The 17970-nt window shown below is 36.3% G+C and overlaps 2 protein-coding genes across 5 annotated transcripts; both read right to left on the bottom strand.

Annotated features, from left to right (window-relative positions):
• Nucleotides 1-657: 657 nt before the first annotated feature.
• Nucleotides 658-7189, bottom strand: LOC103712449. Of its 3 annotated transcripts, none has more exons than XM_026806694.2 (7): nt 7030-7189; nt 6866-6938; nt 4549-4774; nt 3917-4291; nt 3556-3815; nt 3020-3257; nt 658-1032 (listed from the first exon to the last, which is right to left on the bottom strand). In XM_026806694.2, the coding sequence occupies exons 1-6, from the start codon at nt 7172-7174 to the stop codon at nt 3020-3022; spliced, it is 1317 nt and encodes a 438-aa protein (XP_026662495.2). In that variant the 5' UTR covers nt 7175-7189; the 3' UTR covers nt 658-1032. The 3 variants fall into 3 exon arrangements, with proteins under 3 accessions (XP_026662495.2, XP_017699609.2, XP_008797195.2); XM_017844120.3 differs by lacking the exon at nt 658-1032 and adding an exon at nt 1058-1342; XM_008798973.4 differs by lacking the exon at nt 658-1032 and having other exon boundaries at nt 2860-3257.
• Nucleotides 7190-11181: 3992 nt separating this feature from the next.
• Nucleotides 11182-14586, bottom strand: LOC103712448 (transcription factor MYB111). Of its 2 annotated transcripts, XM_039124459.1 has the most exons (4): nt 14171-14586; nt 13782-13911; nt 13347-13418; nt 11182-12165 (listed from the first exon to the last, which is right to left on the bottom strand). In XM_039124459.1, exons 1-4 carry the CDS (start codon nt 14301-14303, stop codon nt 11481-11483), a joined length of 1020 nt encoding a protein of 339 aa, XP_038980387.1. In that variant the 5' UTR covers nt 14304-14586; the 3' UTR covers nt 11182-11480. The 2 variants fall into 2 exon arrangements, with proteins under 2 accessions (XP_038980387.1, XP_008797192.2); XM_008798970.4 differs by lacking the exon at nt 13347-13418 and having other exon boundaries at nt 14171-14560.
• Nucleotides 14587-17970: the final 3384 nt, after the last annotated feature.

The raw sequence follows: 17970 nt of genomic DNA, 5'->3' as shown, positions 1-17970 counted from the left end.
AAGTAATGAATTTTAATGATGGTCGAACAAAAATTACTAACATTAATATACGAACTTTGCACAAGTTAAGACTTCATCAATAATACCGGAATCATTAATAACGATCCTGCATTGCATTATTAATATTGCCCCTGTGGGTATATTTTTTCATTTTTTCCTGCAGTTTCCAAAATACAATACAATAATATCATAAATTATAATTCATAAAACGTTTTGATAGTTAAATTTATGTTGCTAATAAATTTTAATGATGTATAATTGTGTTAATACCAATAGCATTAATATTTATTACATGTTAAGTAATGAACTTTAATAATAGCCAATACATTAATATCAGCACCATTAATCCCCATACTATGTATAGATTGAGCTTTATTTTAAATATATATAAATAGAATAGGCAATTGTTTATATATACAACACGTCTATTAAAATGTACTAAACTTGCTCATGGGTCGAGCCAAGTCAGCTCTGATCGGTTTTGCTTAAAGATCATCATAATTTACTCAGGCATGAGCCCGACCTAACCTAGCCTTCAGGCCTACATTATAGATCTAAACAGCTTCATGATCATTTTTATTTTTTTAATACTAAAAAATATCAAAAATATTTTAAAGAAAATACTGGATATAAATACTTAAATATTGTATAATATATCAACTATCCTATTAAATTCATATATCAACAATAATTACCAATTAAATCTTCATGTCCATCAAATATAAACAAATAATATAAGAAAAATAAAAAAAATGACGGGACTGAGCTGGAGTTGGGCCCTGATACTCAAATGACTCGTTTATGAAAAATGTCCATTTTCCAGCACCGGCCATTCAGCCAAGCCTAAAACCTTGTTGTTGTCATCAGTGACAATCCCATAAAGGAGCACAAAACCCAGCCGTCGCTGTGAGAAAGGTGCATGGGTTCGGGTTCGTCTTCTTCTTCTCCTCCGTTGATCGCCGGAACCAAGATTGGAATGCGCACTTCCGAGCTCTAACATGCTAGAATTCAGACATACTGACCTTCCTCTATCTGCCACTCAATTACCTTGAATTCAGTATACGGTATATGAGCTCTCTCTCTCTTTTTCTCTGCCTTTTTTTTTTCCGGACATTGCTGAACTATCTTCTCACACAAAAATGCATATGACTTTAAGACACCGAATTTGCTTCTCCACCAATGTCTTAGACACTCCCAGACATCAAAGAGATAGAAAGATTTCATCCTTTTAAAGGTTTTTGCATGTATATTCTCATAAATATGCTATTTTGCATAGATACCTTTCCAATAGCACAATTTGTCGATGTACCTTTCGAATCCTTTTCCTATTTGCTGATATGCCCTATAATTAACCAACCACCCAATATTGTCAAAAATTAGATGTTTAACAATAAAAAGGTTTAAATTCCCTTGATCCAATGATAAAATACTTGAGTGCTTAACAATTTAACTAAGGACAAAACAGTCAAATTGCAAGTCTTATTAATTTTTTATAACTCAAGTAAATCCTGATTAACCTATAGACCAAGGAATTGTGACATGAGAGGTATATATGCAAGTTGAAAAGGTTTTGAGCATACATACTACTATCTTTTAAAAGGTATTCATACAACATTGGATATTTGTAAGGATATACATGCAAAAATCCTTTTTGTCCTTCCACCATAATTAAGCGAGAGCATAACCCTAAAATATCAAGCCTTATCACATCTATTTAGGACGCTTTCTATGAAACCTCGTTTACTAGAAATTTTTATGTAAAATCATCTCCACTGTTATTTCAAACTTTTTCGGTTTTATTAACCTTAATATCTCATGTTTTCTTTTCTTACTACATCCTTCAATACAGATTGGAAAATATCTTCTTAGCAGAATCCCTATAGTATCTCAATCAATTCTCCATAACTTTATTCTTAATTTTTACAACTTTTTATAGATTATTTAGATATACCTGCTTTTCATCCCATCCTTTCTAATTTTATCATACATTAGACGAAAGATGGTAATAAAAAGATACTATGCTGTTATACAAATTGATAGATATATCAACACTTCGGATTCTTAATCATTTTTCTAGAGGTATGATAGATTTGATAGTACTACTTTTTTAAAAAAATCTTTTGGTTATATTATATTCATAAAATTTTTTATATGAAAAAACTGCCAAATTTTAAAACGGCGCAGCCAGCCTGAAGCCTCTCTCCCACAGAGAGAGAGAGAGAGAGAGAGAGAGAGAGAGAGAGAGAGAGATGGCAAGCCTCACCAGATTATATCAGAGTCTCGGGAAAAAATTGACATCCTCTCACCCCTCCAGTTTCAGACTCCACTTGATCCCATCCCAGAGGCCAAAAAACAATTAAATTAAATTAAATTAAACTAGATTAAAAATAAAAAATGCATCTCCCCTAATTTATTTCTTATTTAGCATTTAACGCATATGCATGTTGCATGTGGTAAATAAACATGCATACATATGCACGTACGTACATATATAAATGCGTGCATATGTATACATATGCGTGAATGTATGTGGCAATCGAAGCATTCAGATAACAGGGGCAGCCAAATGCATGCAAGCTATTGATATTTCGCAATAAGAGGATTAAATTCTGTGGAAAAGACGGAGCTTTATAACATGACCATAACAGTGAGGCAGCACCCTGTACAAATGCTTAAGAACTAGAATTTTAGGCCTCAATTTGAAAAGTTTGTCATGATTAGCAAGTTAGTTTAATGGTGATATTAAACTTGTGTTACGATAGCAATCTTTGGGTCTCATTCCTGAATTTTCTGCAAACACAGGTTAACAGAGATATACTTTTAAACTTAAAAACAGTGATGTACTTTTAAACTTAAAAGTGCAAGATCAAGAGTTCAAAGTAGATTCAATTTCAAGGGTATAAAATTGGTATTTGCTTTCCTTCATAAGTAAATTCAATTAGAAGGGTGCTTTATTCTGAGAGCAGAATCCTAAGCAGACAGAAAATGTGGAGGAAAGTACATTAGAGATTCGACAAACCTATGAGTTCATATCAACAGGTTTATCCCTGAGGTGTAATATAGCATGATGAAGCTCTTCTAGGTCTTCCAAATAGATCTGCTTCATGCGGAGCTGCTTTCGAAAGGTCCCAATGAAATTGCTAATCTGTGACCCAACAGACCACTGAGAACCAGATACATTGCTCCTTAAATTCTGACCAAATTCCGGTAGCAACTGAGCCAACCATTGACAATTATCGAGGCAAACATCATTCAGACTGGAAAAGGAGAAAAAAAGGAAAGGTCAACGAACAGCAAATTAGGGCAGCAATTACATACATCTATACATGTGTATACAAGGGAGAGAAGCACAAATTTCCGGGAAGAACAGAATAAAAAACTAAATGTTCAGGGGGTGGCTGCGTCTGTGTGCATCTATATGTGTGACTAGAAAAGAGATGCAGCAAATACAGCAGTACGCTGTAGAAAATTGCATGTATCGACAAAATAAGGCTTAAGTAGAGAAATTTAACATTAATGGGGGAAAGAAAAAGTAATGATGGTCAGGTTTCCTACCGCTCCACTATGGTTTGTGCAGTCGAGTTATCCTTAACTCTGAACACGACATCAATAGCACCCTCTTTTGTCCTTGCAAGACCACAAACGTGCCCGCATGACATGCATGTTGAATGTATAGCCGGCTCAGCTGTCTCCATGCTAATATTGGTTATTCTAATCGCAATATTTTCTGGGGATTGAACACCTCGGACTGGTAAGTGACAGTTCTTTACGGTGATCCACCCAGCTGCAAGTGCTCTCTCCTTAGATTCCACACCCTGAAAAATTTTGATGGTTCATCTTTTAATATAACAACAAATCTGCAGTTAAATTAATAAAATTTGACAGTTAAATTGCAAAAAAAAAAAAATGCACATACGTTAAATTTAACATGGCAGCTGGTAAGATCATCTTGTCTAGTTCTCACAGAAGCACTCAGAATCTCTCCATACACTGAGACTGCTTTCCTCAAATCTAGGAGACTGATATTTGAGGGTACCTTATCAACAATTATCGAGGATGAGCTTGTGTGTTTTTCAGTACTCTGAGCTGCAAATTTCCCCTTTTCAGCTTCAATTTTGTTTCTTAAAAAATTCTTACAGCCTTCGAGGTTGGAACTTGTACCTGGATGATTACTTTCCTGGTTTAGGGAAGTCCTCATGTGAGGCATCTTCCTAGGAATATCATGCCTTTGTGAAGTTACAGTGGATTTCTGAGATTCATTAGCTGAGAGTATGCTTAGAGGTCCTGCAGACTGAATGAGATGGCAATTCTGAAGTCAGAAGTCAGCATAAGTGGAACATGCATAGCAGGCAGGATGTGTGAATCTCAGTGGATCTCACAATCTGTCGTGCATAAAAACAAGTAGGCCTCTTTGGAAACTATTTGCCACATCCTCTTTGTGACAAAGAAAAGTCAATGCCAGAGGAGAATTGACATAAAAAATATAGACTGAAACATGATAAAGGTGGCAAAATTGACCTTCCGATGTGGTAGGCATATTGAAGATACCTTATGCATTTGTTTTGTCAATCCAAAGCCCAACTCATCACTTTCTGATATTGATGGACCCAATTCAGCAAAGGCATCTTCATCTCCAACGGAATTTGGTGGTGAAGGCTTCAGATTTTCAGCCACTTCAACTTCATGTCTTGGAGAAGCTGACTGATTTGTTGAAGACATGGCAGTGCGCAGCTTCCTCCATGGTCCCGTATTATGAATTCTCTCAGAAGAAGAGCTGACAAAATGGTTAACTCCACTATAATAACTAATCCCACCAGAGAGCATTAATTTAGAATCCACTTATATATATATATCATCCTCAGTGTTGTTTTTTGGTATATATAGGGATATTAGAGTCAGTGCGGTCATGTTGTGAACAAGAAACTTAGAATGGTAGATGGCAAATTCTCCACAATCACCATTGCAATAAATTTCAGGACCTTACTCACAGAAACATGTGACTATTGATAAAAATCAAAGCCTCAGATTGTTCCCAAGGAAATCGAGATGTTGAAACCAAAACGACCATCAAAGTTTATAAAAATTTGAACTTGGAAGAAAAAAGAAATGATTATGTACGAAACATTCATAAGAAAGCCAACAAAGTGGAAGGCCTTTTCAATGTGTAAGGAGAATAATTTGACACTTCCAGTGTGAAACTTTACATGTCAAATAGAGACCAACTAGACATTAAGCATTTTGCTTATAGCATGAAAAATGGAGTCATTGAAACAAGATGCTTGGGTAAGAAACCAAAGGCAAGAATAAAAATAGGATAAATAGTGAGTTTGAACGTAGACCATAGAGGAGATAAACTTCCCCTGACAAATACAGTGGAGATTTTTACAAAATGGCCGTAAAGGGGAAAAGTTAAAATAAAGCTTATCCATAACATGAATGGGAAAGAAAGTACTGTTATGCAGGGGGAAATTTAAGAGTCATGATAAGGAAAATGTAATAGGGACCAACACAAATATAAATTGGATTGGCTACCTCTGCATTTACCATCATATAAGAGCCATCAACAAGTCATATGATTCAGATTGGGTGAAATGGTGCAGTGTGCTTATGTAAATGTAATCCTTGATAGCATCAATATTAGCACAACACAACAGTGTCAACATTTTACAGAAAATCTGAGACAAAAACAACTGATATTAAAGAATGCAGCTGGACCATATATGGGACCAACAGTAAAAAGGTGAAATAACTGAGCTCCCACCCTTGATGGCATCAGTATCAGCACAAGATAACAGTGTAATATCAGAGACAAAATAAATGTGATGTAAGAGAATCCAAATGCACCATGTATGGGACCAACAATGCTACTGGATGCAATAGCCTCTCATGTGAATGGATAATGCCGTTGATCATACAGTTAATGTTAATCAAAATCTTAAGCAGGGTAACCATGATATAGTCAAATCTTCAAGGCTGGCTCTATGATTTCTTTTCCATCATTAGTTTCGATGTGAAGCCTATTCGTCTGAAATAATGGGACATTAAATCATTTCATACTGCTTGGCCTGATTCTTATTTTGTTCCTTTCTTTCCCCTCTTCTTTACCACCCTTGGCAGAGCTCATCTTTGACCCATATCAAACATGTTCATATTATATCAAATATTTCCTTGTCCCCTCTTCTTCCACTAATGCTAATCTCATGTTCACAAAATATATACCGTAACACTTATCAGAAGAGATCAATATAATTCCAGAAACTAAACATCCTAAATACTGTTAAACCCTGATAAAGAACGTAATGACAAAACCATCCCACTGACGGATAGCAACTAGCGTTTGATCATGTTTTTTAACACATCTTGCTGTTCTCATCTTCAACAGAGATTAATATATCAGTTTTTGCAAAAATGTTATCTTCTTTACACCATTCAAAACCGCTGAGTTTAAATGGTCTATGGATACTTGTATAAACTAACAAAAGCCAGATTAAACTCTAGGCAACGTTCAAGCATCCTTCCACTCTGATAGATTTGCAACTGCCTACAAGGAACTATAAAGTATGGATTTTGAAGCCATAGAATAGCTTATATTACACCCTAGAAACAAAAAACAGAGCACAAAAAATGTAAGAATCCAAATTCTAGTGAGAAGCCCATGCTAAGACGGACAAAATTGTTAATGAAACCTCAAATGTCTCCTCCACAAATTTCAGTTCTCCATTTCCCAAAAACCCTAAAAAACAGCGCCAAAATCCTAAGTGCTTCGACAAATCCGTAGGGAACCCAAATAGAACACCAAATTTAGGCTCAGAAAGATCCAGGATGGAAAATATTGAAGGAAAGAAACCCTAGAAAGAATCTGTACTTAGTCTTGGAGCCCTCCCTACCATTCGCGAAGGGGAAATTGGACGCGACTTCGGAAACATCCCGCCTCCCACCTGCGAAGATTCGGGAAGCAGAGAGTTTTAAGAGATTACGAGCCATGAAAATAGGGTTAGGGTTAGGGTTAAGGTTTGGGAGGCCTCTCACCGGAGGAGGAGAGGGCTGGAAGCGAAGCTTTGAATCCGACCAATCTCCTGAGCATTTTCGGCGACGGCGGCAAAAACCGGAACCACGGATGCCAGAGGGGGCGCGTTTTAACCAGGGTTTTAGTAACGCCGTTATCAGACGCCATAGTAACGGCCTTTCCACAAACTGTAGATTGCAACAGAAGTAACGGCCATTTTTTTGATCTCAATGCTGATCAAATCTATATTAGATAACAAAATATATTATCGTGATTTGATGCAACGCAGCTCAGGAAATAAAATTATTTGCACTTGATTTCCATCTTGGTTGCAAGATTTCCAATCCGAGCAAGGTGGATCAAGTTGGCTTTTTTTTTCAAGGTTATCTCCTAATCTTCCATTATAAGTCCCTACTCCATAATCATGAATTATAGCATTATAACATTTGTTTCTTAGACCTTAGCCTTCAAGCCTTATAGTCATTGCATAAAGTGTGTGAATTTTTTAGAATTAAGAAAACACAAATTGAGATGGTACCAACTTGTTGGAGCCCCATTGTAGTTGTTGTATTGGAGTTCGAAGAGTGAGAGCGGCCGGGGGACGATGGATCTTTGACATCTTTATCATTGGAGCTGAGCTGAGAGCGGTATGGGATGATATCTTCTATGCAAGGCAGACTCTAGATGTGGCCTGCATCCATCTTGAAGGAGAGTCGACTACGGTGATCGAGTAGGTTCGAGGCTGACATATTGTTACGGACGGGCAGTCGCTGCTCCACGATATCCGGAGACTTGTGAGAGGATGTGGCTCCTTCTGGGCCACCTATATTTATCGGGAGGTGAATAGTGCGACTGACTGAGCGGCATCCTTTGCAGCGCATCATTCTGATGAATTGCTCTAGAGGAACCAAGCGGATATTTTTTACTCTCTTCGCCAACTTATTTTTTCTGACTTTATTGGTTGTACTCACGTGTGTTGTGTGAGGCGCTGATGTACCCAGAAAGAAGAAGGATGAGAAGAAGAAGAAGAAGAAGAAGAAGAAGAAGGATGAGAGGTATTTGAGAAGGGCTACTCCTATCACTAAATAAATTGTAGCCTTGGTCTCTGGTCTAAAATCCCCGAGCATTATTGGCTAAGCTCAGCACTACTGCCAGGGTCTTCTCTTCAATATTTGAAATTTTGGATAGAAGATAGATGAGCCCTATGACAAAGCCATGGACTTGTCCATGGTCTAATTGAGGCATGGCATAGGAATATGTTAACGTGCAAGAAAACACAACCAGGTTGATTGATACTGGACCAAACTCAATCAAAAATTTGGTCGTATGGTTTGAGGTTAATTTTCATGATTAATATATTTAATGTAATTTGGTCCCAAACTTTTGAGAATAGAATGTAAAGTGATATCATGGGTCATAGCCCGTCATCATATAAGGTTACCAAGTACGAAATTATGTTGTTTATGATCATATAACACAATATTACGCTCCTCCCCTTCTTCTTCTTCTTCTTCTTCTAATTTTTAGGGCAGGAGGGGCTAATCCTCCCTTCCTAATCCCATGCATGGTTACAAGAATTTGGTCCAAAATTTTTAGGAATTGTGTGTCAGGTGATATCATGATTCTTAGAATATCACCAAACAAGGTTTACTAAATAAGAAATTATTCTGTTTATAAAATCACAGCACCATCCAAGTTATTAAGTAAGGAATTATTCTGCTTACACTCATACAACACAAGCAAGTCTGTTATGGTTTGATGTTTTGTTATTATGCATGTTTTACATTGACAATATATGAATTGGCATTGGATAGCTAGATTCCCAAATTAACCCCCCTCCTCTCTGCCCCCAACTTCTAAAAGGAAAGTATTCTTCTAGTCCTCACTTTTACTATTCTTCTTCTTCTTCTTCATCATCCAATTTTTAGGCTAGGGGCTAATCCCCAGCTTTGCTACACTATATCCACCTACCCTTGTGACTGTCTCGAGCCAGAATCTAACCTCCTTCCCCTTGTAAGGGCAAAGGGTGATACCTCACGAGTAAGCATTTAGTTGTTAAAGGAAATGTATTCATCGATCTATGATATTTGTTCATTACTATGAGCTTCATATTCGGTGCTCTATCGATATCTTAAAGTTATTGTCTAGGAAAAAAACCTAGCTTATTAAGATCCGCTTAAAATCAACATCTTAAAAATAAAACTGAAATGACTTGCAGTCTTAAGCAAGTTGAGTGTGCCCTTAGAAGTGTAGCATTCATGCTGCTATCTTGTTAGGTGAAGTCCACTTCAACCTATACCCACCCATCTTGTAATGTTATATTGCTACATAGCGCGCATAAAGAAAAAGTCAAAAATCTCCTTATATTAGTGTTTCTATTTAGCATTTTTTTTCATAGAAAGAATTTTGCCCATGAAACTTGATTTTCGTACAATTTTATCATAAGATACAAGTCGTAAAAGTGATTTTAAAAAGTTTCTATTGATATATGCATTAAAATATCAATCATGGCCTAATAATATTTCATAATTCCACATACTTCAGTTTTTTATTCCATTCCTAGCAATCCCAGTCTGTATCCTTCTTCTTGGTTTATAAACATATCGGACAAGAACTTACTTTCAAAAGCAGTGAAAAAACCCTAATCTTTTTCATACTCATTTATGGGTGAATCCCATTATTTGTTTATTTATTTGTGGTGGGGTTGGTTCCCATTCATGAAGATTTGTATGTGGCAAAACCAAGTAGCGCAAAGATTGACATCAATGACAAAAGATGGTAACTGCTGATCAGGTGACTCGCATTAAAGGGGATGGTTCTGAAAGGCTTCATAGGAAAGAAGAAGTCCCTGGAATGGACTCTTTGCTGATGTTCTACCAAATCAAGAAGCATCTAGCATTTGTAACTAGATAAGAAAGCATTGCCAAAGCTTTGCTCAATTGAATTTGTGCTCTCTACTTTAAGATTGCTTTGAAAGCTCTCAACTGTTTCATGTACCACCAATTAGATGTCACATATGAAATATTCAATGCAAGGAACCACTATTTCAAGCAGCCATGTTCAACAGGGAAAAAGGGTGCATTCCAACTTTCATGGGGGCATGGCATTAAATATGTGAACCAATAACTAGAAAAGATAAAAATTTCAGAATATTTTCCTTCACATATTAAATTTACAGTAACACTGCAACTACTCACTCTGGGTAATAAGATACACTCTCACAGCTGAGGTGAATGGCATTACCTGATCATCCTGCTCTTTGTGGATTATGGATGTCTAAAAGCATTGGTCTTAAATCTAATTCATTGGCCTCCCTTTTTCTTTTATTGAATCAACTATATCTATGCACTGATAGACTCCCTCCATATCTGCCTTTAGTTAATATAGCAATATATTTTAGAGTTTGGTTGTTGTTTTATAGTAATATAGACCTACAGAGGTAGCAGTTCCACATGGTTGCTTGAGTTGGCTTTGAGTCATAGCTTGAATATAGAGAGAGAGTCCTCTGTAATATAGTTAAGAGAGACAAAATTAAATGAAATATTATTTCGTTCAGTGTTTATTCTGTCTCTATCTCTTGTGATTCCAGATCAATGTAAAAATAGGTCTAACAACATTTAGTGACCCAACATAAAATCTAGCTAATTGTTTGAGGATTAATAATTAAATGGCAGTAGTCATAAAATGCATCTGTGTAGGCTTTTTTCCCTCAAAAAATTCCTACATGATTATCTAATTTTATTGATCTAATGATTTCTAGTGGGAGAAAAGCCTAAAGTAAGTTGCTAGCTAGTCTTGAGCTTGCTAAGTGGGGTTGTGACCATGCATAATTCACTTGCAATTTGTGGTTCAAAGAAAGCAACAGTTGTGTCGCAACCCGTGTAGTTTCTTTGCATTGCATCTTGCTTCTGATCGGTTCGTAGTTCATGCAGACTTTTGTAATAGATCAATAATGTTTCTTTTCTTTCTTTTCTTTTTCTTTTTTGATGTAGATTAATCCTTTGATCAGATGGAATATAATTTCAGAGATAGAGAAGCAAGATAATTTGTTTAAGAAGCACACCTACTAACTGTATTTATATGATGATTCATAATTGTTAGTGAGGCTAGAATCACTAAAAGATCTACCTAAGGGAATAATATAAATTGTCACTGGGACAAATAACATCCAAAGATTTAAGCGAAAAAAATAGCACAATTATTGCTTCAATGCTTGCTAGATATAAAAGTTCTTAGTCTCTAGCATTGCTAGCTGTTTACAATTCCTTTTTTTTTTGTTGTTGGATAATGGAACCAACTAGACAGACCACTTGAACAAAACATACAATAAGACATTAGGTAAAGTTTTGAAATAAGATCTTCTCAAGCTCCCTAGGCAGTCTCTGGTCCACAAGCCATTTATGAGACATTTGAAAGAAGCCTCCTAGGAAAAAATGGCACACATCACACCTCTTGGCAATCAGACTTCCCACTATCACACTCCAATAAACATGTCCACATCTTCTCTTGGTCCATCCCACATACCCTCCCAATTCAACAAATTATCCACTTCCAAACACATCATCTCCTCCCAATCTAAAGCCACCACTTCCCCTCCCCTCCCTTCCTTTGAACCAAGTTCAACACCCTCCCCATCATCATTAAGGATATTGTCCTTACCATCTCTCTCTTCACTTGAGTTCATGGTCCCACTCTCATCACTTGCACCAAAAAGCCCCCCCTCAAACACATTATTTGTACAAAATCCACTTCCCACAAAAAGGCTTGGGCTTAACTGCTCATTGAAGCACATTAAACCACTTTCAAACGCCACCCCTTCATTAAGATTAACCAATTCTGTAGAACTAGTCTTGTAATGGTCCAAGTTATAAGCCATGTTCTCCCTTTCCTTGCCATGGACAAAGGATATTGGATGTCCACCGTTTCTCTCATGGCTTTCCTTCCTCTTGCTCCAACAAGTGGTGCTGATCTTCATTGCTGATCTCCTTGTTCTGCCACCCTTTCGCTCTCCGCCGCTGCCGATCCTGCTGAGGGCAGCAGTCACTCTGGTGCCATCGGCAGTCTGAAAGGTGTGGATTTTCCTGCTGATGTGGGAGTTCCAGTAGTTTTTGATCTCATTATCAGTTCTTCCAGGGAGATGCTCGGCTATCGCTGACCACCTATCATAGAACAAAAAGGGACACATGAACTTTCTTATAGATTACTTAATATAACTTCTAAAATTGCATACATGCACAAATTCATGTTAAAGCAATATCTAGATGCAGGGGAAACAAGAACAAATTTATGTAATCATATTCACCTGAATTGGAGGTAAGTCAGATATTTGGCATTAAATGCAATATAGTTGGAACCTTGACATAGGCGGTGGAGCATGTATCATGGCTAATCGGTGACCTTCAGTACAACTTTGGCATCACAATTTTAGGAACATATTTAAATCTAGGTCTATAATGAAAAAATTCAATGCAGCATTCTTTTTCTGTTCCACAATGAGGCTAACTTAATTTATCATCTTCTTACAATCTATATGATTGCAGAACTCATGAAATACCAAAGTATTAGTTTAGACACAAATTATAATAAAAAATTGTGAAAACACATTGCTGAAACAAATCTCGTAAATATGTATTGATTTGTTTCATGTTTATCATATCATATAGTGCATAATTATGCAAAGATGGATCGTGTCGATTGTAAATTTACTTAGTAGAATTTTATGAACAAGTAAAGTTGTTGTTAACCAGCTTTCTCCTATATAATGTATGTACATAATTTTCTGAGTTCCTATAGACCTTATTATTTTCCCTTAAAATTTGGATTTTTCCACCTAAGCTAGTTGCTGATGAAATTTTAATTAATCTTGTCACAAGACATAGGATGTTGCTGTTGGTTTGACAATATGGACTCATGATGATGACAGCAGGACAAGTCATGATAGCTATGTTTACTGTCATACTTGTGACTACTCAAAAAAAAGAAAAAAGAAGGGCACCTTCATGATTCATGAAGTTTCTTTTGGGCACACCATTTCTCATACACAAAGGGCACCTCATGTTTGATGGGAAAATGATTTGAACATTTCTACAAAAGTAAAGAGGCTTTTATAACCTTGTGTTATGATCAAACTTAGGCTTAGTCCAAATGATGATCATCTTTTCATCATAGGCCGCCATTAGTTCACACGTTTTATTGATATATTTTAAAATTTTTTCTTCTTTTCCAAAGAACTTGGATGAGAGAATGCAAACAGATATCACAGATGCAAACACTCATCAACCTTACCAACTAAACTAGTTTATAGGATTTTAAGGTTATTACACCTAGAGTTTTGAGATACCTGAGCTGAGATTCCATAACTGTTGGACTAGTGGCATGAAGTTGTTTAACCACCACACACACATATTCATACCTTTAAAAAAGAAATAAAAAAAGAGAGCTTGTCATAACCATTCCAAAGAAAGAGGTGGATACATCTATTAGCAGCAGAGTCTCCATAAACAAAAAAAAGGTACAAAATTTCCCGCAACTTGGATTCATGCCACATTTTGATAGATCCAAAAACATCTAGGTGATTCTTCTTCTTCTACATCCCAATGTAGGAAACAATTTTACAGTAGAACAAGAGGCAAAAAAGGAGGAGAGATAAGAGAATAGAAGTTGCAGAAAGAAGCTATACATAGATATACTAACTACAGAGAAGGGAGGGAAAAAAGTTATCAAGGATGGATAGATGGAAGAAGAGAGTCAGTAGACTCACAAAACCTTCTACTACCTGTTTCCCAAGGAAGCATGAAGCTTGATCATGGTTTCCTCTTCTTCTTGAGTGATGTTGCCCCTCTTCAGGTCAGTCCTCAGATAATTCACCCATCTCAGTCTGCAACTCTTTCCACACCTCGACAAGCCTTCCATAAACACCAGAAAACCAAGAGAAAAACTCAAGGATGACACATAGCCAAGCATATACGAAGTAAATAGAAGATGGCTGCATTCAAGGAAACAATGTAGTATTGATGTGAAGAGTAGCATGTAGAAAATTTGAAGTAGAAGACCATTTGGATATGAGAAAGTAGAGCAAAGATCCAAATATATATATATATATATATAAAAAAAGATTCTGCACAATAAAAGAAGAAAGAAATGATCATGCTTCTTAGGAGATACCTGCATTCTTTGGCAGTGACCTCCAAGAGCCTTCTCCATGAGCTTTGATGTACTTCACTAATAGCTCATCTTCCTCTGCCGACCACCTCCCTTTCTTCAGCCCCACCTTTTCACAGCACGGCGCTCTTCCCATCTTCTCCAGAGAATTAGATTTCTCCCTCCCTTCTAAGCTTACCGTGTGACTTGAAACCGAGGGCGTGCACTGGGGTTCTACTTGTCTTATGAAGCACTGGAAAAGGAGAATAGAAGCTGTTGCCGGTGGAAATCGGTACGGTCGAGGTACTCAACTAGCTAAGCTGCTCGAGGGCTCGATAATTAAACCATTCAGACGGTAGAGGTCGGTAGAAGGTCGCAATGTGCTTGATGGCGCTAGAAAAGAGAGATCGTATTCAGACTTTCGTTTCGGCACTAGATTCGACCTGAAATAGTAAAATAAAAAAGTTTTTCTGTCGGAAAATATCGGACTGGAAATTCTTCAGTACTTAAATTGGACAGACTCTTGAAGAACAGTGATGGTATCACGACCTTCTACCGACCTCTATAATTTGAATAATTAACGATCGCCAAGCTCTCCAGCAACTTAGCCAGCTCGGCGCTTTAATCGTACCAATTTGCAGTGACAAGAGATGCCATTAAGTTGTTTTTTGGTCCAAATAATGATCCATGAGTGAATGCAGGATAAATGCAACTAGGCTAACAGCATCACGTTTGTTTTTTTTTGAGTGCATCAGCAAGATGTACGACATGCGTCAGGATGTAGGTTGGATTCTCATTTTTAACAAATGACAAGTCTCCAAGCCATGCCTGATGCATATGTTATAAATTCATGTAAGAGAATAGCTATATTGGTTTTGAAAAAAAAAAAGAAGTAAATAACCTGAAGTTTCAAGTGACATGGCTCATAACCATCTGCCTCCATTACATTTCAAAAAAAAAAAAAGATCACTAATTTGCCAAAGGGAAATGCTTTTATGTACCTCTTAGCTAGCTTACTCCAACCTGGTTTTCCTGGAAAAAATGGGTAATAAGACCCTACAGGAAAAAATGGGCTCACTTTTTAATTTTCTTCTCTAATTTTTACTCTACTCGTATTGAAACATGCTACCTAAGATGAAAATAGAGGACCATAATGAGCACATACTTAGGGGGGTGCATGGGTGATATCCTCTAGAAGGAACAATTCTTAGGAGCTAACCTTGATTCTTCAGGATTTTTTTATTTGCTTTCATGTATTACTTATTTGGATTAACTTATTCACCATACACTCTAGAAGATCCAGAGCTTCTGCTATCCATATTGGCAACCAGTATTTGAAGATGAGTGGGGGCATACTAAAACTTTCTATCTCAACAATTTGGGGTTGGCTTTTTTTTCTCAACAATTTAAAGACGAGTATAATTATTTGGGGTTGGCTTCTATACACATAAATGAAAGGAACACCACATAAATCTTTTTCTTTCTGAGAAAAAGAAAACATATAAATAATTCTTTCTGAGGAAAAGAAAAGACTTTTATATTTTCAGTTTTTTATGAACTTCTTGCTAACACAATTTTACTTGGAAGTCACTCACTCGGTGTCCAACTTTTGGCTTACTCCTCTATCTGTCACGCTACACAGTATTGGATCCAAGAGAGTCCTCCAAGTTTACCTAAATTTGCTATATACTTCTTTTTTTTAATTAAATGGATGAATTTTATATATCTAGCATGAATATATTCAATAAAATTAGAAAATAAAATAACATATAATATGATTGAGACAGCTGACAGAGCCATCTAAAAAACTTTTTTATAATATTTCACCACATATGATGAGGTAACTCGACCGGCAGCATTTTTCGTCTCATAATAGATATATCTGGCCATCAATGGCTCAAATCTATGGCTGTTAATAAAACAAAATTATTGGAGATATGGAACAGAGCATTGACAAGAGAGGCAAGCCAGGGGCCCAGGAGGAGAGCAGGAATGTCCATGAATTGAGGGACCAGGTCACTCCATGAATTGAGGTGAAGTTGTCTCATCTCTTGAATCCGCTTTCTCTGCCCTTCCTTCATGCGATATTGTCACTGTCACTCTCACTGCTCGCATTAAACGACTCTCTCTCTTTTGTTCTTGCTGTACACAAAACACGAGCAAAGGGAGGAGTTAGGTTTCTCAATAATGCTTTGTTTTTTTTCAGAGATGTGGTCATCTCTGATCTTTCAAAAAGTAGGTTTCATTGAAAAATTAATTATTTCTAAGTAATGCCAGCACAGACATGAAAGCAGCAGGTTTTAAGGAACTTTGATCTAAAAACTAGATTACACTTTTCTGCGCAGAATTTCAGAACAGCAGGTTTTAAAAGGAATTTTATTCAAAAACACTGAATTAAGTTAAAACCAATTTATTTTTTTGCAAATGGGCTGAACAGCAGAATCAAAGGGGTTTGATTGAAAACTAACTGAATTTTCTGTGTTGTTTTTCAGAACAGAATATATAAAAGAGGTTTATTTTTTTTTTTAAAAAAAAGAACTTTCCTGACAGAATGTAAAAACTGAAAAAGATTTTCGCACGTATGAGATAAGAGAACAACAAAAGATTCTGTGCTATTTTTTAGAGCAGCAGAAATAAGTTATAAAACAGAAATATAAAATTGGTACTATCTTTATGCAAAGATTTCAGAGCAGCATATATATATTGGAAATTAGATGCTGCAATATTACAGAGTTTATAAATTTCAGATTTTAAATCAACAATAGAACTTTATTTTAGACCTTTGAAGCATGCAAATATTAGCAACTACTAAATAGTGAAATTTTTTCTTAGACCGACAATAATTGAAATAGTCAACTCTAAAACTTCGCTAAAATTAATATCATAAGGTGTAGCCAGAATCATGGTAAGTAGAAATATTGCTTCGAGAATGAATTTTGCAGTATTCATGATATTATCATCTTCGAGGTATAACAACTTAGCTCAGTCTGAATCCTCCAATCATAAGCAGAATGTGGAGTTCTGACCCGAAATACTCTTTTAATTACCTAGAAGGGAAGGAGAAGAATAATATTCTCATAGAGATGCAAAGCTTACTGCTTTATTCCAAGGTAAAGACATCAAGTCTAGGTTACCTCCAGAGAGGCCATTAAAACCAGCCTATGATGGTGGCTTGCAAAGCCTAGCTTCCTTATGCAGGCCATTAACGACTACCTCATGATTCATGAATGCCATAAATTCTTATAAAGGTCGATAGTCTTAGTGTTATACATGCAAGCGCAAAATATAAAGTAAAATCAAAATGGTTGGCAGCTCAAATTTAAATCAAATTAGAGTTTATAATTTGAATCAAATAGGAGTGTAGGCAAAAATGTTAAGAATGTGCCTATCTCGAGCATAACACGACTAATCGGCCAGCCACGCCGAGGGACCGAGGTCACCAACCCAAAACTCACAAAACCATATTAGGTCATATTGGATTTCATGAAATGCATGTTTATTTGCATTAAATTATCTAATACGAAATTATTAAAAACATCAAAGTTTTTAAGGTTTGAACCTTTTTCAAAATCATAAAAAATCAAAAAAATATAAAATACTCCAACAGCCTACATCATGGCTTGAAAAAAAAAATCCTTACCAAAAAATAATAAAGAAAAACAACATGACATTTATTTTATTTATTTTTATTTGTACCTCGGCTGCTCACACTAATCTCATGTGAGCACTGCTATCTGAATCAAGAAAAAGAATACCCCACAGAGGTGGAGAAACATATACAAAATGATTCAGAAGATTTCTTCGGAATGGTGAGCGGCAAAGAA

The sequence above is a fragment of the Phoenix dactylifera genome, chromosome 1 (genome assembly GCF_009389715.1).
Source record: "Phoenix dactylifera cultivar Barhee BC4 chromosome 1, palm_55x_up_171113_PBpolish2nd_filt_p, whole genome shotgun sequence".
NCBI classification, from domain to species: domain Eukaryota; kingdom Viridiplantae; phylum Streptophyta; class Magnoliopsida; order Arecales; family Arecaceae; genus Phoenix; species Phoenix dactylifera.
Note: the sequence above shows the minus strand (reverse complement) of the source record. Positions and strands in the feature narration are given on the sequence as shown.

Excerpts from the sequence above, each read along its gene's own strand:
- LOC103712449 (XM_026806694.2), bottom strand. The coding sequence starts at position 7,174 with ATGGCGTCTGATAACGGCGTTACTAAAACCCTGGTTAAAACGCGCCCC. Across the intron at positions 6,939-7,029 it reads TCCAGCCCTCTCCTCCTCCG|GTGGGAGGCGGGATGTTTCC; the intron begins GTGAGAGGCCTC and ends GAATCTTCGCAG. Across the intron at positions 4,292-4,548 it reads TGACAAAACAAATGCATAAG|TCTGCAGGACCTCTAAGCAT; the intron begins GTATCTTCAATA and ends CATCTCATTCAG.
- LOC103712448 (XM_039124459.1), bottom strand. The coding sequence starts at position 14,303 with ATGGGAAGAGCGCCGTGCTGTGAAAAGGTGGGGCTGAAGAAAGGGAGG. Across the intron at positions 13,419-13,781 it reads CATGCTTCCTTGGGAAACAG|GTATGAATATGTGTGTGTGG; the intron begins GTAGTAGAAGGT and ends TCTTTTTTAAAG. Across the intron at positions 12,166-13,346 it reads GTTATGGAATCTCAGCTCAG|GTGGTCAGCGATAGCCGAGC; the intron begins GTATCTCAAAAC and ends GTTCTATGATAG.